This window comes from Pithys albifrons, chromosome 6 (genome assembly GCF_047495875.1).
Source record: "Pithys albifrons albifrons isolate INPA30051 chromosome 6, PitAlb_v1, whole genome shotgun sequence".
NCBI lineage: Eukaryota > Metazoa > Chordata > Aves > Passeriformes > Thamnophilidae > Pithys > Pithys albifrons.
The window spans coordinates 44018989-44041998 of record NC_092463.1 but is presented as its reverse complement, the minus strand read 5'-3'; the positions used below and the strand labels follow the sequence as shown (position 1 = coordinate 44041998).

General features: G+C 36.1%; 1 protein-coding gene across 10 annotated transcripts in view; it reads right to left on the bottom strand.

Moving 5' to 3' along the window:
* Positions 1 to 4162: 4162 nt before the first annotated feature.
* Positions 4163 to 23010, bottom strand: part of LRRC4C (leucine rich repeat containing 4C) — a 503584-nt gene continuing 484736 nt past the window's right edge. For 8 of the 10 annotated variants that reach the window (XM_071558643.1, XM_071558642.1, XM_071558646.1 and 5 more), the window contains one exon: positions 4163 to 6823. In XM_071558643.1, the coding sequence (XP_071414744.1) occupies positions 4865 to 6781 (1917 nt within the window). In that variant the 5' untranslated portion in view covers positions 6782 to 6823 and the 3' untranslated portion in view covers positions 4163 to 4864. Of the gene's footprint in view, positions 6824 to 7718; positions 7808 to 9288; positions 9340 to 23010 lie in introns of those variants that run through there. The other 2 variants (XM_071558650.1, XM_071558649.1) reach the window with 2 other exon arrangements.

The window sequence follows — 23010 nt, the reverse complement described above, 5'->3', positions numbered from 1 at the left end:
TTTGTTGTTTTGTCTTCTTTTTTTTCTTCCTGCTAAGGTTTACTGTCTTAAGATTTGCTTTTCAAAGTTCTCAAAAATGTCAGACTGTTTTCCTCTTATTTATTAAGATGACCATAAAATCAGCTGATTATATCACCATTTCAGTGTCTCCTTCTCATTCCAAAATTCCATATGTCACTCGAGTTACAGTACACAAATATTTCTTTCTTATTAAAGTCAGTCAAGGTTCACTGATTTAGCCCTTTAGAGAGCACTCTGATTAACAAACAACCTATGTGTACATTATAAACACATAAACCAAGGAATAAAATCAAGACAAAGTAAACTAAATATTTTGTTAGAATCTCTCACCTAAGAAATTCATGGATTATACTTATTGAAATAAATAGCATGTAACTTTTAAAGTACTGATCTCTCTTAATAGAGGCAATACTGAAAAAAAACCTTCCCAGTCTTTCAAACCAGCATTAGCATTTTTCCAAAGCATGACTTTACCATCTGTGTAAAACTTACTCTGTAGGTTTGTCACTTTTATTCTTCAAGTTTTTTATTGTTTAGGTGCACAATAAGCCTTACAACCTACTTGTGATTAAATATAAAGAAACACAGAAGAAAGAATTCCCTCATTTCTAGTCATACACAGCATGTCTAGAGCTGAGCTATTACACCCTGATTACTTCTTACATCTATGCTCTTAAGTAGGGAGCAGTCAATGAAGTTATTCCCAACTCAAAGATCTTCTGCCCCGCTGGCCTCTTCCAGTTGGAAACCAGACACAACCACCAGGTTTTCATGGGACACCACTAGAGAGTGAGGGTGCACAGGGAACAGGAATAGCAGATTTACTTTATAGGTTTCCCAGGATCTCCCTAAGCCCATCCCTTGTTCATGACCCCTTGCTATGTCAGTAGTGATGGCTCTGTGTGTTAGTCAGTTATAATACTTCCCAAAACAGAATCTTCATTTGTGAAGCCTAGCCATGATGATATAATACCACCTCCATAAAATATCCACCATCATCTTCAGACTAACTGTAGATTGAATTTTAGAAATGAGATATTTTGTGGCAACACCTGCACAGATGAGAAAAAATAAACTTAATAATTCTACTATAAAAACAGAAACCCAGACACTGAAATCTAACTGTTTTATTATATCTTGAAGATAAGGATAAATTGTTTCTTCATTTACTTCTTTAGGTATGAAATTCCCAGGTAGCTTCTAATATTTCCTAGACCTTCACCTTCTGGACTTCAAAAATTATGTGCTTAGCTCATATAAAACAATGGGATATAAACTTTAGAAAGCATGAAAAAGTTGAAAATAGTTTCCATGCTCCTCATTGAAAAGACTATACTAATGGTCATATCTTACATATAAAAGCTTGTAACAGCTGTTATGAAATATTTCCATAAGACTATGATGCTGGGATAATAAAGTACAACATTAATTTACTTGTGTTTTCTCTGATTCTGTGATCAGCCTATTATCAGTGGGGATAGGGAATCTTGACATGATTACACTTAATTTTTAATGTGTTGGAATATTTTAGCAATGAATATAATTACTGTAATAATTTTCACACATTTAGCCCTTTTCGAAGGAAAACAAAATGTCCATTTTCTATGGTGAATTGAATGGAACTCATTTGCTTTGCTTTTCACATGTTGTTTCTGCATATGGCAAGATTTGTAAGACTTGATGAAAATTCCAGAAAGAAAATGTTTTGCAGTTTCTATTTGTACAGGACAGCAGACAAAAATCTTCAAACTCCACCATGTGAAGAATAATTCATCCTTTCTCATGAGCCCACTAGAAAGTGGTAGATCATACCGAAGATGCATGATTGTTTTACATTGCACACAATGAGATCACCTGTAAGAGAAATTTCATTAGAGCTTTCTATCAGTCATGTTCTGTCATATTGGAGATCAGGCTTCATTCTTAACATTGTCATCTCTAAAGCAGTAACAGGATGCACTGAAATGCGACTTGAGCATTAAAACAAGAAAGCACAGCACTCCTCTCACTTTACTGGAGAGCTCAGTTCATAATTTAAACTGTGATCTTCTTTAACTCTGGCATTTAATTAATCTGAAAAAGTACTGCGTGTTTTATAAAAGGAGAAACAAGTCAGAAATAATATCTGTGGTTCCAAGAAGGATAGGGAAGAGGATGAGAAAATCATAACTAGTATGATTGACATGTAACATGTATACTTACCCCACCAAACACACACAAATGCTCTTTCTTTATTCCTATTATGAACAACCAGGAACATCTGATTTTTTTGATTAGATGATAAAACTGGATTCATACTCAGTAAGAAAGTATATATTGTTTCAAACAGTCACTGATATTACTCTGTATTACTCCAAAGAGGATCAAAGATTGTCACTGATTCAGTGTTCCACTTGACAATAGCTATACCTTTTTTTTCTTAGAGACCTATGCATAACCTTTAGGAATTAATAAAAGACTACTTGTTTATAAAACCATGTTGACCATAACTGCTTTCACAAGTCTTGATTAGAGAGTAGCCATATTTTTTTAACATAAACACATCAATTACAGATGGTCCAGATGTAGGCTTCCTGGACAGAATTTTCTCAATTTTCAGACAAGTATCATGGACATAATGTTACTAGCCAGAAAGCCAAAGAACACATAGGGATGTGCAAATGCAGTGTTTTTGTATGGATTCTATCCCAATGCTTAAAAGAAATCACCAATGAAAGTTTCTACCGCACTTAGTAGAAATAGGTAAAGCTAGAAATCACAGCTGAAACATTTTATATTCGGGTCCATCTTTGTCCTCTATTTAAATTCTCTTAGAGTAGATTTTATTTCTCATGTAGTACATCAAAGGATAATGCCTTGCCAAGTGTTTTGTGGAGATCATTATAGATCTTCTCTATTATACTTATCAGACTCCTTGCAGGGTGATTCACTGTCACCTATCTCCAATGTGTCCTCTTTAAGTCAGGCCTTTGTACTACAATATTGACTTGCAACCTTGACAGCTGTGCATCAAAAAAGAGATGTTTACCCCTTCAGCCTATCAGAATTTCATCTTAAATTTGCAGAAAAAATGTATACCATTAAGTAGGGTCTTCATCATGTATGCTATTACATACTAGAAAGGTCCAAAGAGATTTTGATAAGAACATTATTTACCTGGCACAGGATTCTAAAAACTCTCAGTAAGGGCAGTTAAGAAAGAAAATAGGTGAAAAGACAGTCAGAGATTATATATATAATTCTATTTTTCCTAATTTAAATAATCTTAAAATGCTTCCATTCAGTTCCCAATGAATAAAGTAGTTTAATTTGGCAGAACTTCTACTTGGAAAAACACAGTGTCCTAAAGCAGTTTTCTTGTGCAAAGCTTTCCTTTTAGTTTTCAGCACAGTACAAATAATTTAATAATCTAAATAAAACGAATAATCTAAATCCAGAGAATGTATATAAACAGAAAGGCAAAGGGTGTAAATGTTCCATCACTAAATGAATCTGAGTTTAAATTAAATTGGTTACTCTATGGGGAGTCTATTTGTCATGCAAATTACAGTAATTTATAGGGTCCTCTGACTTGTCTTTGTTCTATTTTGTTTTTTTTTTAAATCCTCAGGCTTCTTCCCGTGATTTACTACATTAACAGCATTTTGATTTGATTTTGCACATAGGGATACAGCTCTGATTATCTATATATACAGCTAAACTTTTTTCATATTTTTGCCTAGAAGTCCCAGAACAACTGAACTGGAAATCACTAGCTTTGACATAAAGATGAATTTTTTTACTGACAGTTAAAAAACAAAATAAAGTTTTTGGCTTTTGTCTAATAAATTCAGTGATAACTTAAACTCCTTGAAAAACTTTTCTGGCATTGTGAAATGCATCCTGTGATATAATAGAGATAATTGCAAACACCAGTAGAAGGAATGATCTCAATCTTGCATTAGAAGTCAAACAACCATGATTTGCCAGTATGCTACTTACACAAACTAAAATGAAAGCTATGCTATTCTCCAGTAATGATCCAAAATGGTTCAATTATTCTCTTTAAAATCATTGCATTCTGGACTATCACATTAGATTATCATAAGAATTTTAACAAACTTGATGTTTAAAGCCACACTAAAAATGAGTTATATCCAAGTACAGAAAAAACCCAATATTTTATTTATAATCTTAGTTTAGTGTTTGAACTACAAATTCTGGTTCTAGAATTGCTTAAAAGATTATGGGGTTTATAGGTTTTCACAAGTAAATTAATTTTTGGTCTAGTTTGTTGGTTTTTTTAGCTTTTTCCCTTTTTTTCACAGAAAGGTGTTTTCAGTAAATACAGAGCAAATCATTACATGGCAAGAAAAAAAAAGTTTGCTTGTTTGTTTTTCTCACTTGAAGAGTTACTGCTATTCCATTTTCTGATGAGTAATTTCCAAAAGGGCATGAGAAAACAAAAGAAGAAAAGAGAAAGTGACAAAATAGATTAAATCTCACTACTGGAATTCACCATAAAAATTCCCAAAGTGTAACAGAATTCTTAAAAATTTCCTAGATCAGTTTTTTAGGGAAGCAAGATCTCCTATGAAAAATATGGCAAATGGGAGTCAGGGTAGGTTGGGCAGGAAAATAGGAACGAGGAGGGTTATTAACTGCAGCAAAAACAGGTTCTGAGGAATACACATAATTTTGTCTGATTTAGATCACAATAGAATTTTTAATAAATAAACTTCTTTTTCTTTGTAAAGACACTTTTGAAACAGTAGATTTAGCCCAGTCATTTGTGTCATTTGTTTTATAAACCATCTTTTCTTGTTCCCACACCCTCCCCCCAACCCATAATGTCATAAATGTTTCAGATTTGAGTCTCTTGTACATTGTCTTTTGAGTTCATTCGGATCAATAACGGTTCATGCACTGAACTGTGTATTGAATTTATTGTGTTAACTGTTGTTGTGTGATTGAAAGGAGATTTATAAGAGTTATAGTGATTTAGGTGCTCATGCTCTATTGCTGGCATGGGCAAATGACTCTCTAGTGGTGTGTCACCTGTAAGCTCATCATCCACATTAATAATCTCTACAGTCCGTGTCGGAGCATGATGGTTCTGTCGGTGATGCTGTTTCCTCATTTTGTAGAAAATTACCAGCATCACAGCAGCCATGAGAGTGATAGCCACAAAACAACCAATTATGATTTTGGTAGTCTTCATAACCTCATCTATTCCTGGTATCCCATTGTTTGCGTCCGTCACTGGAATGGTGAACGTTTTTTCTGTAGATCTTGTGCTCTGTGGAGTGAGTGAGGTTGTCATGTTAGTGGTTTCCCAGTTGGTAACTGGTGTGGGCCCAACCTGCTCTGTGGTCTGTGCCTCATCCTGAGAAGGTTCCACAGTCTCCACCGTGACAGTTGAAAAGTACGTGTAACCAGGGTTATCCAGGGCGGTCACATTCAGTGTGGCAGAAGCTGTGGTATTCCCAACAGAGTTACTCACCATGCATGTATACAAACCCGTGTCTTGCACAGTTACCTTTGTAAAATTTAATGTGCCATCACTGAGCACAGCAATCCGAACTCTGTATGCACCGTGTGTCATAACAGATCCATTTGGAGTAATCCAAGATACAGAGGTCAAGGAGGTCGATGCCCGGCATTTCATCTCTGCAGCCATGCCTTCTGTGACGTTGAGGTCTGCTGGTGGCTCCACTATGACTGGAGCGTAACATGTGAAGTAATTCAGGTCCAGCTCACCAATGTACCTTCCTTTTAAACTGGGAGGTGTGTGGCAACGAGCGCAGCATGCAGTGTTGGAGGGTGCCTTGTCTTTAATCCACCAGCTGAGCCAAAGGATATCACAGTTGCAGTTCCAAGGATTGTGATGCAAGTGGATCCTTTCTAGGCGAAGTGGGGTGAACAGGTCATGAGGCAGTAGTGTTAGATTGTTGTGTGCCAGGTTGATCTCTACAAGTGACTGAAGGTTATCAAAAGCATTCCTTTCTATCACTTGAATCTGGGACTGTATCATCCACAATTTCTGAAGATGCATCAATCCTTGGAAAGAACCTGGCCGGATGGCAGTCAGGTGATTCCCAGAAAGATCTAACTCATCCAGTTTTACAAGTGGGGTAAGGTTAGGAATCTCTCGAAGATTGCACATGGCAAGGTTCAAATACCTCAAGTTGGATAGACCTTCAAAGGCACCTTCTGAGATGTATGAAAGCCTTTTCAATTCCCCCAAATCCAGCCTCCGGAGAGAAGGGATTCTGTTAAAAGCATAAGAAGGGATGCTCTCAATGGGGTTGTTTCTCAACCAGAGTTCCTTCAGTTTTGACAGGTATACAAAAGCCCCATTTGGGATAGTGGTCAGGCGATTGTCAAAGAGTTCCAAAGTGTTGAGATTGGCCAGACCATTGAAAGCCCCTATTTCAATTGTTCTGATGTGATTCCTGCTGAGCTGCAGGATTTCTAGGTGCCTCAGATGCTTGAAGCTATTAACTTTAATGATTTGGATCTGGTTCTCATGGAGATTGAGTAACCGGGTGTTGGTGGAGATGCCGTCTGGCACGTCTCTCAGATTTTTCCGTACACAGATCACTTTACTGAACTGGTTGCTGCAGGAGCAGACAGAAGGGCAAGTTTGAGCCCTCACTAGACCAGCCACCACAAGAAGCTGAAGAGCCAACAGCACCACAAGCAGGGGGTCAAATAGGGCCCTGTTAAACCTAGGACCTATCATTATCTGCTGTGGATGTAAGGTCATCTTGTTCAACATTCATAATTTATTTGGTGTTGGTGCTTCTGGAGTTTGAATAGTCTGAAAGAAAGGAAGAAGGGAGAAGGAGAACATTACATTAATCTCAAATAATTGTGTTCTCAAAACAAAGGCTTCTCAAGTCCTTTCAATCAACTCTACCAATTTCTTGAAATTCTGTAGTGAGAATAAAATTTCTAATATCCTTTTTCTATACAGATATGGATATCAACTGCAATTGTCAATAAGATAAGAAAATGCCAGAGACTAGCTTTTCCTGCACATTCCAAGGTATAATGCACATAGCTGAATGGCAGATAAGTTCAACCACAGTGGATACCTAAAAGAAAGTTGTAACTGTGGAAAGTTGAAAGAAATTACAAGGGTCTCAAAAGACAAAAAATAGTAAGAGAGGAAGCTAATAAGAGAGGCAGATACTCAGAATATTCAAGGTATTAACCTTTTTTACACATTATAAGGCAAGACAACATATTATATGAAGAGCAAGTGGAGACTCTTGTTTGGTATGTGTAAAAATCTTTGTCTATACAAATGTGATTCTGGAATCAGAGTTTAACTAGAAGTAGAATCTCTACTACTGAATGTAGCAGGTCATGCAAATATCAGGGGAAGATTTTGCCTATTATAAATTGGAAAAAAAAAAGAAAAAAGAAAAAAGAAACATGCTGAGCATCAATTTTTTCCTACTGTTAAACAGCATCATCCAATTTCATGATATTTCCTCCTCAATTCTTTTGTTTGGCACCAGCAGCAGAGAAACACTCATTAGTAAATGTGTACTGAACACAGAAATAAGAACAGCCATTTAAATGCTGAAAAAATATCTCTGTAGCTTAAGGGTTGGCAGTTTCACTGGCATCTTGAAAAAGTTCTAAAAAAATACTACAGATCTTACTGTAAGGGGAAAAAATACCTTTACGCTACAAATGATCATTACCATTTTAAGAACTTCAGTACTGATTCATTTGTAGCAGTTTTTAAAGTTCTCAGCCCTCAGTTCATTTTCAATCTGCTGCTCCGTTCAAGATCCCTCTGTTGTCAAGATTAATGAAATTTCCTATAAGTCAACCAAAAGTGAAGTCTTGTAAATTACAGCAAGCTTAAAGCATATTTATAACCTAGAACACCCAGATGGATAATACATATATTCAGTAAAACAAAACACCATAAGGCAATGGTCTTCCACTCCAGGCTCCAAATTGTTTCATTTTATGTAAAACAAACAAACAAACAAACAAAAAAGAACAAAAAACCCGAAACCAAAATCAACCATAAAAAACCCCCAGATATTAACTTTCATCTCACAGCAATTAATTTAATGAAAGACTCTTTTTTCTAATTATATATTTTTTCTAATTATATATTCAGACAATGTGTTTTTGAGAATTAATTATAAATTTTTGAAAAACTTGTTATAATGGTTCAGAGTTAGCAAGTGTTCTCATCTCACTTTTAATAATTTACTGCAGAGAAAGCCAATATGAAGGTTAAAAAATGGTGAAGGAAGCTCAAAAGTCTGGCTGTATCTGTTTGTTTGATCTGTTCTGTGTGTGCTATTTATAAAACATAATTCTCGCTATGAAAGATTCATGAAACTAATGTATTTTGCAACCTTGAGCAAGTCACTCAGCTCCTCTCTGCAGCTTACACCTCTGTCATAAGACTTTGAAAAACCCTGTGGCTGCAGAGTTGGATGATAGTGCTCCCACCTATCCATCCCTTCCCTCTGCCAACAACTGTACTTCCAAGCATCAGCTTCACGGGTTTGGAATAATGCACCAGACTGGATGAGGGGTGGCTGCTGTACACACCTACATTTTTACTGCATGCTTACAAAGTCACTTTATCTCTTCAGAGGTGATGAACAGAATATATGGGGAAATACTCAAATCACTAAAATTCAAGTTCACTTTTATCAAAAATCCAACTGTAGTAAAACTATCTACAAAGAGTGAGTGAAAAGGACATAGTTGTCATCTTTCTTACACTATTACAAAGAAAAATCTGCCCACTCTGATCAAAAGAATTACATTAGAGTCTAATATCAATTTTAAGGTCCACATTTAAGATTTGCGACCCATGAGTTTTGCTTTTGAATAGTAATTAACTGTCTTCTGTGATAGTATTAGAAGTTTTATCACTTTGTTTTGTTTGGGCTTGGATTTTTTGTTCAGTAATTTCTTTCTTTCTCATTTTTAAAATTCTCCTAAAACTTACTCCTTAAGGACTTGGACTGAATAATGAATTCCAGTAACAGATAAGAAAGCAGACACAGAAACACATCAAACCAAATATTTTACAACTGCAGTATTACTGTCTTTCTGGAACTGAGATGAGAACTCAGCCTGCTATGCCCAGCTTCAGAGCTGCCAGTTATCCTTGTATAAGGCTGGTGTGGCACTGGCAGCACATGTGGCTTTGTAGAGGTACAGGAATCTTCCATATTCTATCTCAGACCCATTCACTATTAAAGGCTAGCTTTCCAAGATGTCATATGGTTTCTCTACCTTTCTTTTTGCTTCTTTCTGCTCTTATTCCTGGATCCTGGATATCTGAGGGACCAGGAAAACTGTAGCATTTGTAGAACAAGAATGTATAGAGAAAGAAAAAAGGTCACAAAAAAGCAAGCCCTCAACATCAGACCATGCACAAAGTCCCTTAAATTGCCTCCATGAAGCTGATGATCCCAAACCATGCTGCAAGCACTCCAAGGTACTTATCTCCCATTACAACTTCTTAAGCCTTATGGTATCCCCCACCATTACCTTTACCTACTCCTTTATCACTAAATCTTTTCATCATTACACATACACTTCATGGGGGGGGGGGGGGGGGAGGAGAAAAGATAAACCCCTTTTACTTGAATACAGTACTTCATCATCAGAAATAAATTACCCAGTTATGAGACTGATTAGCAAATATTATCTAACCCAAAACAAAATATTCCCATGTCTCAGTTGCAAAAAGATTTTTGAAAGAAATGCTTTTATCTTCTTAAAATAAATTCCCTATATCCTTCCCATTTTTGATTATTGACTCAAACAATGAATCATTCCCAAAGAACAGCTCTTTCCTTGTGCTGAAGGCAAAAATTGCCCATGGCTTTTACATTTACTGTTTTCCCCAGTCATGTGTTAGTGATGTCTCAATCAAACATATGCCTTGATACTACATCTATCAAAGACCTCCAGGGAAGTGTGACACCATCAGGTTTCTGCAAGATTCAATTCAGTGTGTCCTTCAAATACAAGCTTGGTTACAGACTAATTCTTAGCTTCTCTGAGTGTATAATTTTGAAGACAGGATTACCGTTTTGTGAGATGTGGATATAAAATTTTAGATATGTTTTCATATGTGTTGTTATGTTTGATCTTTTTGCATCTAAGCCACATCTTTTTTTTAATATATAAGTATAGAAGATCTATATTGCCATCCTCCTGCAACAGGGATGCAGTGAGAACAAATCTTAGCTTTTGTAGCCACAATTTGTTTTAACATTGGATTTATTTACATAATTCAACTCTTTCCCCTCTTTGTTGGTAACATAGGAAACAAAATGCAGTTTTTAGCATAAGGCCACAGTTGGTCTTGGACTTGGTGCTGCTAAAGTACAGAGCAGCTGATGATCCAAAAAAGCAACCATGACCAGCAGAAAATATGCTAGGTAAGCATATGCCTTGCAAATCCTCACTTCCAACTAGTGAGCTTTGCATGAGGCTAACATATTGCAGTGAGATTCCTAGTGGAAGTAGAAATGTATTAAAAAGGACCTTTCTTTTATACTGGTGTTTTCCACAGATCAGAACTTAAATATTCAGGAAGTCTTGGTACATGCATTTCACAACAAGGTAATTTTAAATCATAAGTACCTTGGGAAAAAAAATAGCACAAAAACCCAGTGAAAATTACTGTAAAGCCTTGAAGAACACTATGGAAATATTTTAGTGGGCTTTACATAATGATCCATCTGGAACTCTGTACTAGAGTAATTTTCTATTCAACACCTATTATGCTAGAGACACATAAAGGTTTAGCTTTACAAACCCACACATGAAACACAGACCATCAACCAGCTTCTTTACACTTTATTGACACCTCTTTGTCTTCTAAGTAATTTTTGTATGCATTTTTCTAATACCAAAATAGAAACTCTATGGTCAATTCAGTAACACTAGTGCCCTCTGCTGTATAGAATTTAAATGTAGTTTAAAATGCTAAGAATTTCCTTAGTGCACAGTCGGTTCCCCAGACACTACAATTATCAAATATGTTTCCAAACATGACCTTAACTCTCTCTCTGGCACTGTTCTAATTACTAAAGCATATATCATCTGTTATTTTAGTACAGTAATGTATATTCTCTTTATGGCCTTGGAGACACTCCTAGACATAAATGGAGCATTGTTTGTTTTGTTTTCTATTTCCACAGAAATAAAAAAGTCTCTCCCCCTTTTTTTTTAATAGGCACTTGATAAGCATGTTCTCCTCTCTATAGCTTATCTGACATTTTGTTAGTCTTGATGTACTACACATTTTCCTCTGAGTGAAAAGCATTGCCCTCTTAAGATCCAACAGAAGATGAAACAAGGAATGACAGAGCTAATCTACCTCTGCAGTTACACACAGTGTAGCTTTCCTTAGGGGCAGCAGTTACACTGTAGAAATGTAACTTTGTCAAATGTATGCAGAGATGTCTTTTTATGTGCATAGTATAGTATCCAAAATTAATTTTTTCTTTTTTTTTTTTTTTTGATTATGCCTATTGTGATCACTGAAGGACTTTCCTGTAATAGTGGGCTTTGAGTAAAAAAACCCCTAAACTTCTAGACTACTTCCAAAGATCTGCCTAATAAGGTATGGCAGGTGGCAAAGATATTTCCCCAGGCTCCAGTGACCCTTAGCTGGATCACTGGCAGTTGAGTTGCTATTGGCAACTCATACTTAGCTTTCCATCTAGTCTGTGAATAACTGTCTCAGCAGTGGAGCCATGCAGTGCAAAGGCCATGGCTTTATCCCAATATATGGTTTAAGATACTTTAGTTGGTGGTATCCATCTGCCATAAAAAAACATGAAATGTGATGCTGTATGTCACTGACTGTATAGACAAAATTTATCAGAAAAGCAGGTGTTTAAACTATCACAGTAAAATTAAATCATCACAAGTTCATCACAGTTAAGTCTCAACTGAAGCCCAGTAAAATCATCAAAACTCTCCCTCAGCCATGTCTCAAAAAATTTCAAGATGAGAAGCATTCAAATCACTTGCTATATTTTTCTCATTCAGAAAATGCATCTTTGCTTCATTTTATACATCATAGTTATGTATGCCATACATCACATTCTTTTAAAGAGGTTTTTGAGAGAAAAACCCTTTGCAATGATATCTGCATTTTTTTCAGAAAAAAAACCCAATCTACAGTTGCAAATTAAACAGTAGATTTCCAAACATGTGAAGAGGAGCTAGGTGCATCAAGCAGTTAATTATGCTAGGAAGTCTTTTCTGGTAGCATCAGCACCAGAGAATTGAAAATAGTTTCTGTATGGAATAGAGCATGGAGTACAGCAATAAAAATAGGTTCAAATCCCAGGATGACTTTAAGCAGAAGTGACTCTTTTAACTCTCTTTTCAGGAACTCTAAATGCTCTCAGGGCCTGAGACTGATCCCCTTTTGGCAGCAATGCCAGCAGAGGTAGCCAAAGGAATTTCTGTGTAGATATAAGTACACAATATGCTTTAGCTCCACAAAATACTGAAACACATGAGGGTTAACCCTCATCCCAGAAGAGAGACTGAACTGTGGGCAGGCAGCTCTGCTGGGGTCAGAAATCCTCTACCAACATCTGCTCTGCAAATGCTCCTGAAGTCTCACATGTGTCTCCCCAGATGGCTGTGAAGGGTTGGACTGATGGAACCATATTGCCAGGGATTCACTCACCATACCCTTCTGCCTACCTCACCATTCCCCATTTTCTAGCCTGAAATACCTTTCCACCTGGCTGAACCCCTGAGGACTAGAGTTTTCAGTTCAATAGCACTACAAACACTTTGCATGCTGCTCCTGCCCCTATACAGTACCATGATACCATTCTCTTTCTCTGCTGAATGCCTATGCCACTAACAAATCAAAACATACTATGTTCTTAACAGAGCATTGCAATAATCTTCATGCAAATCAGTGAACTGTTTTACAGTAGATCTCATATTTCCTCTTCCTAATCTTGCTTTTTATTTTCCTCATGGATTAACTCCAGTCTGAAGTGCTTGGATCTTTTTAAACAGATTGTTTTACAGTGAAAACCCATGACTGCAGCTACATAGCAGTGTATCTTTTCCTCTATTCTTAAAAATCAGTTTTCCTTTTTCACTGCTATAGGACTTTAAAAGTCTCAACAACAGTTAAGGGAGCCATCACACTAACATCTAAAAACCTGAGAGGTTTCAAAGCTCAGCAGTTTTTATCTATTTGTATTTTATTTTATTTTTAGTTAAATAAAACGAAGGCCAAAGAGGGCTAGATAGACAGCCCGGAAATGCAAACTGATTACTCATGAGGCCAGACAAATCAAAACACTCACTATACAAATTATTCTCCTCTTTGCATGTTTTTGCTCTGGGACATAGTTGGGATTTTCTGTGGCCCTGTGAAGCATGTAAGTGTAGGAGGCAGAGTGGATATTGCTGTACCCCAGATACCTCCCAGTTCTCCTCTGCAAACCTTTTAAGATCGAGCTGAATCACTAAGACTGACCTGAAAGACCTAAATGTGATTGAACACATTCAATCCTCCTGAATCACCATTGATTTCAGGGGAGTTCAATCAAGGATGAGTTTGACCCAGTCTGCCTTTTTCTTCTTTTCTTTCATTTTGTTATATAGAAAACAGCTTTATTTCACATGCCTCATTTTCCAGTATGATTTCATGTTTCCTCTCTCAGGTTTTCCTAAGGTATAAAATTTTCTCTTTACTTCAGGTAACAGAAACAAATATGAAATAAACATTTTAAAAATGAGAATCTGAGTGTACATAGGTTCAAGAAAAAATATTTGCATTTTAGCTGGAAATTAAGAAATTTTACAGTGTTTAAATCTAAATCAGTCTGATACTTCCCTTTATTTATTATTTTACTCTTAAGTATCATTTGCTGTTTGTATCCACAGTACAACTCACAGCATTTGCTAATTTCATAGGAAAATCATAGAAAATATCAGATGATATGAAATGGATACTTCTTTAGAACAGACTCAATTTTATTAAGAGGAATTATTGGACTTCTTTAATGTCTTCTCCCTGGATGTCACTCAAAGGGTGAAGAGGACAAAATAGTCTTCTGTTCAGACTGCTCATAGTGGTATGAATACGAGCAATCTATGAACTATTCATGATGAATTAACTTAAATTCTTTCATAAAAACCACCACAATACAGCTTGGTACTAGTGCACCTAGAAACGTTCTAGAATTTTAATTGGAATTAACTGTTAAGTGGGTTAATTATCCTGCATTAAATCTTTGTGTGGACATTCCTATTTCAAATTTAATTTAAGCTAAATTGAATTAAGGCCACTATAATTTCAATTAAGAGTGCCCATAAAAGGATGTAATATAGTTTAGCTAGTGCCTTTTCAAAGTTAATTTGGGTTCATTTTCTCGACACCCTGTGCAGGCATTTGGAACTTTTGTTCTGTATTGACTTGGGCTTGATTCAAACCAATTACATAAAGGTAAAAAGGTGTTTTACCTCATTACTGCTCCCTTGGGTTACTCAAGTTCCATTCAGCTTCAGCTGGTAAAACAGTTTCTCTGAAGTTTTGTTATTTGTTTCAACTTATATATTTTTCTGGACGGATGTTTATGTAGGGAGAAACAGGTACCTGAACAGTAGAAATTTTACAGTAGCCTTAGAAGAAAATTCTCTTAATTACAGAAGTGTGTCACTTCATCTCCTGTACCAACCACAATATAAGGTGAAGTCATACAAGAACCTTCAATACTGATCTATCTTATGCCACAAATACCTGTGAGCAACAATGAAACTGCACTATTTCTATAACTATGATTCCTTAATTCTGTTTTCATTTATTATCAAAGTAAAATCACAGATTCATATTAAGAAGGCATTTGTGAACCACAACAAAATCAGTATAAAAAAACTTTTAATAAAAAGTTATATGCTGTTCTAAAGCACTACTCCAAAACAGTGAAATTTTCAGTCCTGTCAAACTGGGGTCATTTTTTGAAACACTACAGTATTTCTTTGTTTTCAGTAGACTAGCAGTGATTTAACATCATCTGTTTAAACACAGCACAGTGATAATTAAATAATCTATTTTTGATTTGGTAGAATTTTTTTTATACATGAAAACATTAAATTGTATAAATTAACATCCTTTTAAACAACATACTACAGCATTTCAAACTGATAGGCAAAAATCTGCAAATTAAGTATATGAAATCTTAAAATTTGAGTCCTTTAAAAGATGGAAAGGGAAAAATGTGGAAAGCTGATGGAATACACGATGTTAGCCCTTATTCCTTTCAGAATTTTCTCCCTACTCACAGATGTGGAAAATGTCAGGTAAGAACACAATAGTCTAGGAATGGATATACAAATGTAGCCAGTAAAATTAAGAGAAACTACAACAAAAGGCAATTAGAGTAAGAAAGTTGCCCTTTAGAAATGTGGAATCTAGTTTTTAAAGCCCAAACCGTCATTTAGTAAATTACAATATTTGCCCTTGTCTATTGAATGTGCTAGTGCTGAATACTATTGTTACATGTACACAACATCTTTTGAGCCTTGCTGAGGTCTTGACCTAAGTAGATAACATAAACTCAAAGACATACATATTTTTGTTGGATGAACACATAATACAGCAGCAGTTTTCTATATTTTTCTACACTTTGGCAAGAGAGATGCTCTGGTGAAATCTGAAGTAATTTAAAAAGATTTGAAGATTATTTTGATATTAGCAAATCAGAGAATTGTCCATTTCAGTGACATAGAAAATCAAGTTTGTGCCTTAACAAGTGCAGTTTTTCCAAATGTGACTTGTAATATGCAAAACAGAACAGGCCAGGGGATGAAAGGAAGTTATATTAAGAGGCCATAGAAAATCTGCATCAATGCTTTTTGGGATATAAATTAAAATAGGTATCTGCCTAAATAATTCTTGACACATAATGCTGTGTCAAGAAAAGTGTTTTCCTGTTTTCTTCTTTTAAGATCTGAATTATTTGATGCTGAGTTGGAAAAGTGTTTGGTAGCTATTTCATAGCCTTGGTAACTATAGTCTGTATTGTTAGTATGTATTATTTCAAAATACCTTCTGGGAGAATCATACCCAGCTAATAACACACTAAAGCACTGGAGTTCATTTTGCTTCATTGCATTTGTAGTGGCTAACTGACTCCAAATTACTCCCTCATTGTGTTAATAAACAAAGCGACAAAGAGAAAAGAGACACAAGTTAAAAAGTTAAGGCTTCACATAGCCTCGAGTCTGGCAAATGATGGTTAAACTTCTTGTCCTTGGTAGCTATGGAAACCCCTTAAGGTAAGAGTGGAACACAGGCGCTTTGTGGTCTGCAATTTGCAAGCTGTTTATTTAATTATGAAGGAATATGAAACTGTTAGGGGCAATGCAATTATCCTCCTGTGATAGTGTTTTGAGAGAAAAAATAGGCACAGAGAAATATAAGAAGTTAATTTTTTGGAAAATTACTTGTTTCAGGACTTCTATGAAACTGCAATACAGTGTTTTTTACTGAAAACCGTGATTTTTTTTTCCCCTCCCAAAGAATGTGAGGAGCCAAAATTAGTAATACGACATTTTGCCATAATATCCCTCAGTAGATTCATAGTAATTATGTCCAATCTATGCTTCATGAACAAAACCAAGGTCAGGGTGTATTTCAATTAAACCCTAGGTGTTACCAAAGTGCAGTACAGCCAGCATAGCATGCACATTATTACCAGATCTATCACTGCTGGGCAATGAATAGGTCATAGGTGTTCTTGCGCACAGTATTTGTACACCTTTAAATATTACAAGTGGGAGAATGTTTCAATTCAATTTAGGAGGCAGCTAGTGAAATAAAATTAAGAGTGAAACTATATGGTGACACAGGGGGACTATAACAACTACTTACAAGGTATTTTCCTGAATCCAAACAACAATCTTTGACCCTATAGTTCTGTTGTTGGTAATTGCATGAATGTAGTGGCCCCAGGGCCTTTTGAATACAATGGGAGTTTTTGGCGACAATCCATACTTCATTGGATTGCCTTAATAAGATGTGAGATATAAATACATTCTCACAAGCCCTCTGTGAAAGAGACAGGTAACATTATTCTTATTTATGGCTGAAAAAACGGAGGAAATAATAGATTAAATCAATTGCCAAAATTTAGCATGCCTCTGTATGACACTTTGCAACATGAACTTACCACTCCATGCTGACAAGATGCAATGCATGTTGCTCCAAATGATATCCATGTAGCAACCACTATCTTGTTGACCTCAAGATAATGTGCCTCAGTGCACCACTTGGCTTTAAGAGCACAAAGACTGAATGACACAAGAGTCGGGGTGGATGAACTACAAGTGGTGTCAGCAGCAGATGCAGAACAGGAGACCAGACTTACTGAACCACAATTCCAGCAGCATGTGAACAGATGTATGTACTAAAGGGTGTGAATCATCATGTTTTGTATGACCAACATGTCATGACTTTTAAAAGTATATTTTTTTAAATATTAAGAAAATGTTCTGTCCTATTCTACAGATTCCTATATTATTCTTATCATAGTATTTATACATCTTATAGAAATGCATTAAACATTCTGAATTTGTAATTTCATCTATATATTCTTTCTCTCATTCCTTCTCCTTTCTACATTCCTTCAGATGCTGTTCTGGCTCTGAGGTATTAACAAGTGTTTACCACAAGATGTTGACACTGTGGATGGCAAGTCTGAAGAAGTACACTGGAGGTTTGAAATTACAATTTATAATGCTTGCTATGCTATTCCTCCTCAGAACTCGTTGGATGTCTCTTCTACATAGAGAACAGACCACAGTAATCAGTGTGGATCACCTGGAACCCAGTCCAATCCTTGCTACAACAATAATGGCTAGGGATTCTTGGGGACTTTACACCACTGGCCTCAGTCCATTGATCCAGATTGTTCAGATCCCTCTGCAGAGCCTTCCTAATTCCCACCCAATCTGGTGTCATCTGAGAACTGAGGGAGTACTCAATCACCTCATCCAGTTTTGATGATCCAGCAAAGATATTAAACAGGACTGGCCCTAACACTGAGTCCTGGGGAACACCACTTGTGACCTGCTGCCAGCTGGATGTACCTCCATTCACCACCCATCTCTGGGTCCAGCCATTAAGCCAAGTTTTTACTCAATGAAGAGTGCATCTGTCTACACCAGGGAAAGCCAGTTTCTCTGGGAAAATTCTGTGGGAGACGATGTCCAAGGCTTTGATAAATACCAGGTAGACAACATCTACAGCCTTTCCCTCATCCACTAAGTGGGTCACCGTGGCATAGAAGGAGACTAAGTTGGTCAAACAGGACCTGACTCTCAGAAAACCATGCTGCATGGACCTGATCCTCTGATTGTCCTGCATGGGCTGTGTGATAACACATAAGATAATCTGCTTCATGACCTTATTCAGCATGAGATCGGCCCGACATGAACTCTGCAAATCTCTTTTGCAGCAACTACATTCTCTCAAGTGTTAGTTCTTCTGCAACAAATATCTGCTTCTGACCTAGTAAAGGACTAATGTTGTTTCATGGATCACAATACTGTTGAAAGATAGCATGTTCCAAAACCAGTTTCACTCTAAAGTGACTAATTACTAATGTTTTAATTACTAGATTTTCATAAGTTCATTAACTCCCAAATATTGTTGAATAAAGCTTAGTCATAGGGTGACACATTTGGATTCAAAGCACTATTACATCAGTGTGAGATTCATAACAGACCCAGGAAGGTAGCACATACCTCTTTAGCAAATGATAATTTTCACTGAAGTGTTATTTATTTGCTTCAAGTTACCAACAGGATACAATGCCCAATATCAGCAGTACTGCCTGCTTTTTCAGTTGTTCAGACTCTTAACTGCTGATACAGTATTCTACGTTCCTGACCCCACCACAGATTTGCATTTTTAACTACGAGATAAAATCACAGGCAAAAATTTACTCCTGCAGAAATCAGTGTGAGTTTTGCCTCTGGTTTCACTGGAGTCAGGACTCCATGTCGCATATCAATATAAGTTCACTATAGAGAGCCAATTGCAGGTTATTGTTGATGTTATAAGCACTAGGTCTTTGTTGCCATTCTTTTAGGATAGTTTTCAGGGACATGGAAATGTAATTTTTATTTAATTAAAATTGTCACAGAACATAAAAGGGCAAAATAGTAACTGAGACAGATAAAAAACAGTTAGTATATATGAAAGTGTTCTATAAAAAAAGTAATATAATATTTTAAAGTGTTGATATGTTAACATATTGGATTCCTAAAATATTCCAAGAAATTACGCTGCTAATTTTAAATTGTCCAGCAAGAGTGAATCCAGGGTTCTAAACAAATTTGAAATTTATCTGTCCAAAGTAGAATAAATTTGATATTTGATGATATTCAAGGATACAAATATGGCAGCTTTCAGTGAAGCTCTCCTTTACTATGTTGACTTTTACAGCAATACAAATATTTATCACAGACATATATAACAGACAACAGAGATACCACCTATTATTAAAAGTATCCAACATTTGCCATTGTGAAATGCTTTTGGTTTCTTACAGCTTTGTAAAATTGTAACCATTTACAGATTAAATATTCCATGCTAAGGATATACCTATAGTATAGTCACTGAAAGTTTTAAAGACATGCTCAACACAGATTTAATGCAGCTGTCATAACTTATGGTAAAGAATAGCTTCCAGAAAAGGAGAATTTCACTGATAAAGGCCCAAGTACTGAACTCAGGTTATTGTTTTTTTCATTCTGTACATTGAAAGACACAGAGTTGCTATAGGAAAAGTATGATCTGTTCAATAGTTAAAGATAGTAATAAAACACAACACAGCCAATGAAGCTTTCGTTCAAACACATGCATTTCTGCATGCAGAGGTATACCTAATGCACTTAAATATAACTCAACTATTTTTAAAAAGCTATTTATTTGTTTCCTATCAAGAAAATACTTTCTAAATTTTGGAATTCTATGCTATAATCCAAGCACATAAAAAATACAGTTGAATTACAAAAGTACTAAGGTGTCTAGTTCTCTCTGGCTGAGAACTATTTCCTGAATTCTTTTCTATACTCTCTACTCCAGAAAGAATCATGAGGACAAGTACATGAAATATTTTCAAGGACTCATTAGCAGGCTCCCATGTAAGTGCTTAAAGTGGACATTGATAGTGTAGTCATCCCATGAGGTATACATTTGAAGAACTTTGGGATCATCAGGCACTCTTACCAGAGTATTTAAGACCAGTTCCACATAGCAAGTTTTGAGCTTCTAAGAACAATGATAAACGTGCTAGTGTTGCATTTAAGTACCAATGTTATATAGCATGTATGTCCCCAGCATTGTGCTGCCTTGCAGACCTTTCTCACATAGTGGACTTTTATAACATGGAAGATTACACAATTATTGTAGAGTGGATTTTCCTATTTGCCCATGGGCAAATAGTTATTTGCCTATTCCTAGCTTTATTCACTTGTGCAAGCATGCTTAATGGCAACTATTAACAAGTAATTGTCTGTCATTGTCTGTCCTTGGTCTGCAAGAATGATTTTAAAACCTGGGTTCAAGCATCTTGGGGAAAAAAACCCTTCATTTCTTTATTCATATTGCTTTTCATATGCTCAATACTTAAGAAAATTCAGGAAGTGACAAGATGTAATCACAGCAACTAGGAGCAGCAAAGACTACAGGGAGTTTTGTCTCTCATTCTTCACACAGAAGCACGAAGATTTCCTTTACTAGACCTGATTTCTGAACTGGCATCTAAATCTCAGAAGGATTTCACGGAAGACAGGAGAGCTGCTGCGTACCAGAGATCAACATGCACAGATTTAAGAACTTCCTTCAACACTGCAGCCACAGATCTAGACCTAAGCTCTCACTATATTTAAGAGGATGATAGAAAAAACTTTTTTGTTGTTTTTGTTTGGGTTTTTTAATATATGGGGGAAAAGAAAATACTATACATAACACATTCCTGTGACTTGTTTCTTTATACTTTTTTCCTTTCCAGTAATATAAAGGCAATATTTTTCTCTGTGATTCTAAGAAATTGTCTGAATTTAGCCTAATTCTCAGGTGGAATAAACTAGCAATACTCCATTCAAGTCAGTGAAATCAGATTATTGTTATTACAGTTGAAGTTTTTGATCCTTGTTACCCTCTAAACTACACTGATCCATTCTTGAAAAAGTAAGGTCTCTGAGGAGACCTTACAGCAGCTTTCCAGTGGCAAATGGGAGCATACAAGAAAGCTGGAGAGAGACTTTTTTATAATGGTATCTAGAGATAGAACAACAGAAAATGGCTTTAAACTGAAAGAAGGCAGCTTTTGATTAGATTTTAGAGAAAAGATCTTTCTCAGAGAGTGGTGAGACACTGGACAAGTTGCCCAGAGAAGTTGTGGATGTCTCATCCCCGGAGGTGGCCATGGCCAGACTGGATGGGGCTTTGAGCAATCTGTTCTAGTGGAAGGTATCTCTCCCATGGCAAGGGGATTGGACTGAGTGATCTTTATTGTCCCTTCCAACTGAAACCATTCTGTGATGTGATGGTTTTCTGAGTATCAGGAGGTTCAGACAGCCAACTGCTGTGAAAACAGAGCTTCCATAAAATCAGTTTAAAATGGTAAAGATAAGACATTTAAAAAAAAAAAAACAACACAAGAAAACCCACTCTATATAAGAAAGAAGGCTCCTTCAATTGCTGAAATGCTGAAAGAATGGTAATAATACATAATATATCGAGTGGACTTACTTTTAGTTGTCAAAAAATATATTTTCTTTTTTCTGAATAATAAGTTATAGCCTTTCTTTTTCATTTTCTTTTTTTTTTATTTCCTTAGTACCATGAAATATAGGGGTGCAATGGTAGCTTTGAAATAAAAACAGCAGACGTAATCCACAATGAATGAAGAGATGTCCTTATCTCCTCCTTTATAATGTGTTATGTCTGGTGGACATGGGATTTAAGAGGTTTTACACTGTCTAATAGATGGTAATAGATTAGAGTTATATATTGATTTTTATCTAGAAGTTTTGCTGTGAGTTTTAAATCCTACACTGACAAACAACATATATAACACATCATAATTCCCTTATTCTACACTGAAATCTAGCTGTTTCTGGAGAGAAACATAAGAGGTTTTTTTATAACTTACCATATTATATCAAGAAATATTGAACACTGTCTTCAGCTGAAATCAAAGGCAAACTTTAGAATGGGGGTAATATATATGTATGCTCAAATTTGAGATACAACCATGATTAGGGTAAACTTCCCTACCGTTTTGGAAAGTCCATTTTCAAAATAGGGCCTGACTCCAAGTGGAGTTGATTTCTCATTCACCTGTACCATGTTAGAGAACAGTTACTTCTGTCAGAACAACACTAGAGCACTGCCGTAGAACTAGGTTGGGAAAACAGTCTGCTTTTAAGAATTTAGCAAAAAAACTTCTTGCAAGTCTGCATTTTCTTCAGCAATGCAATGGCTCTTTTTCAGGGGAGACCAAAAGCTAGGTATCCACTACGAGCAGATTAGTACCCTACAACTGGTAGTCAACAGTAAACTAAGCATACTGAGAATTGTTCTATCGGGATGTGCAGAAGCACATGCTAGGCAGCCTCTCTTATCCCTCGTATTTGTCCTTAGTGAGATAGGGCATGAAGATTACTTGGGAAACAGTTAGCTATGAATGATCTTACCTCTTCCTAAGAGAGTACCTATCATTTGGTGGGATCCATTAACATTTGGTATCTGCTGTTCAGACTGCCTTGAACAACTGCTGTTTCTTTTCTCACTTAAAACAGGTAACAAATTAATGCTCACTGGCAAATACTGGGATTTAAAGTCTACTCTATAGGTAAACCCCTAGAAGAGAGCAGAGCTATGTTAAAATCTTTTCATGATACTTTACAGCTCTTAAAAGGGGGGAACTTTTCTGTAGC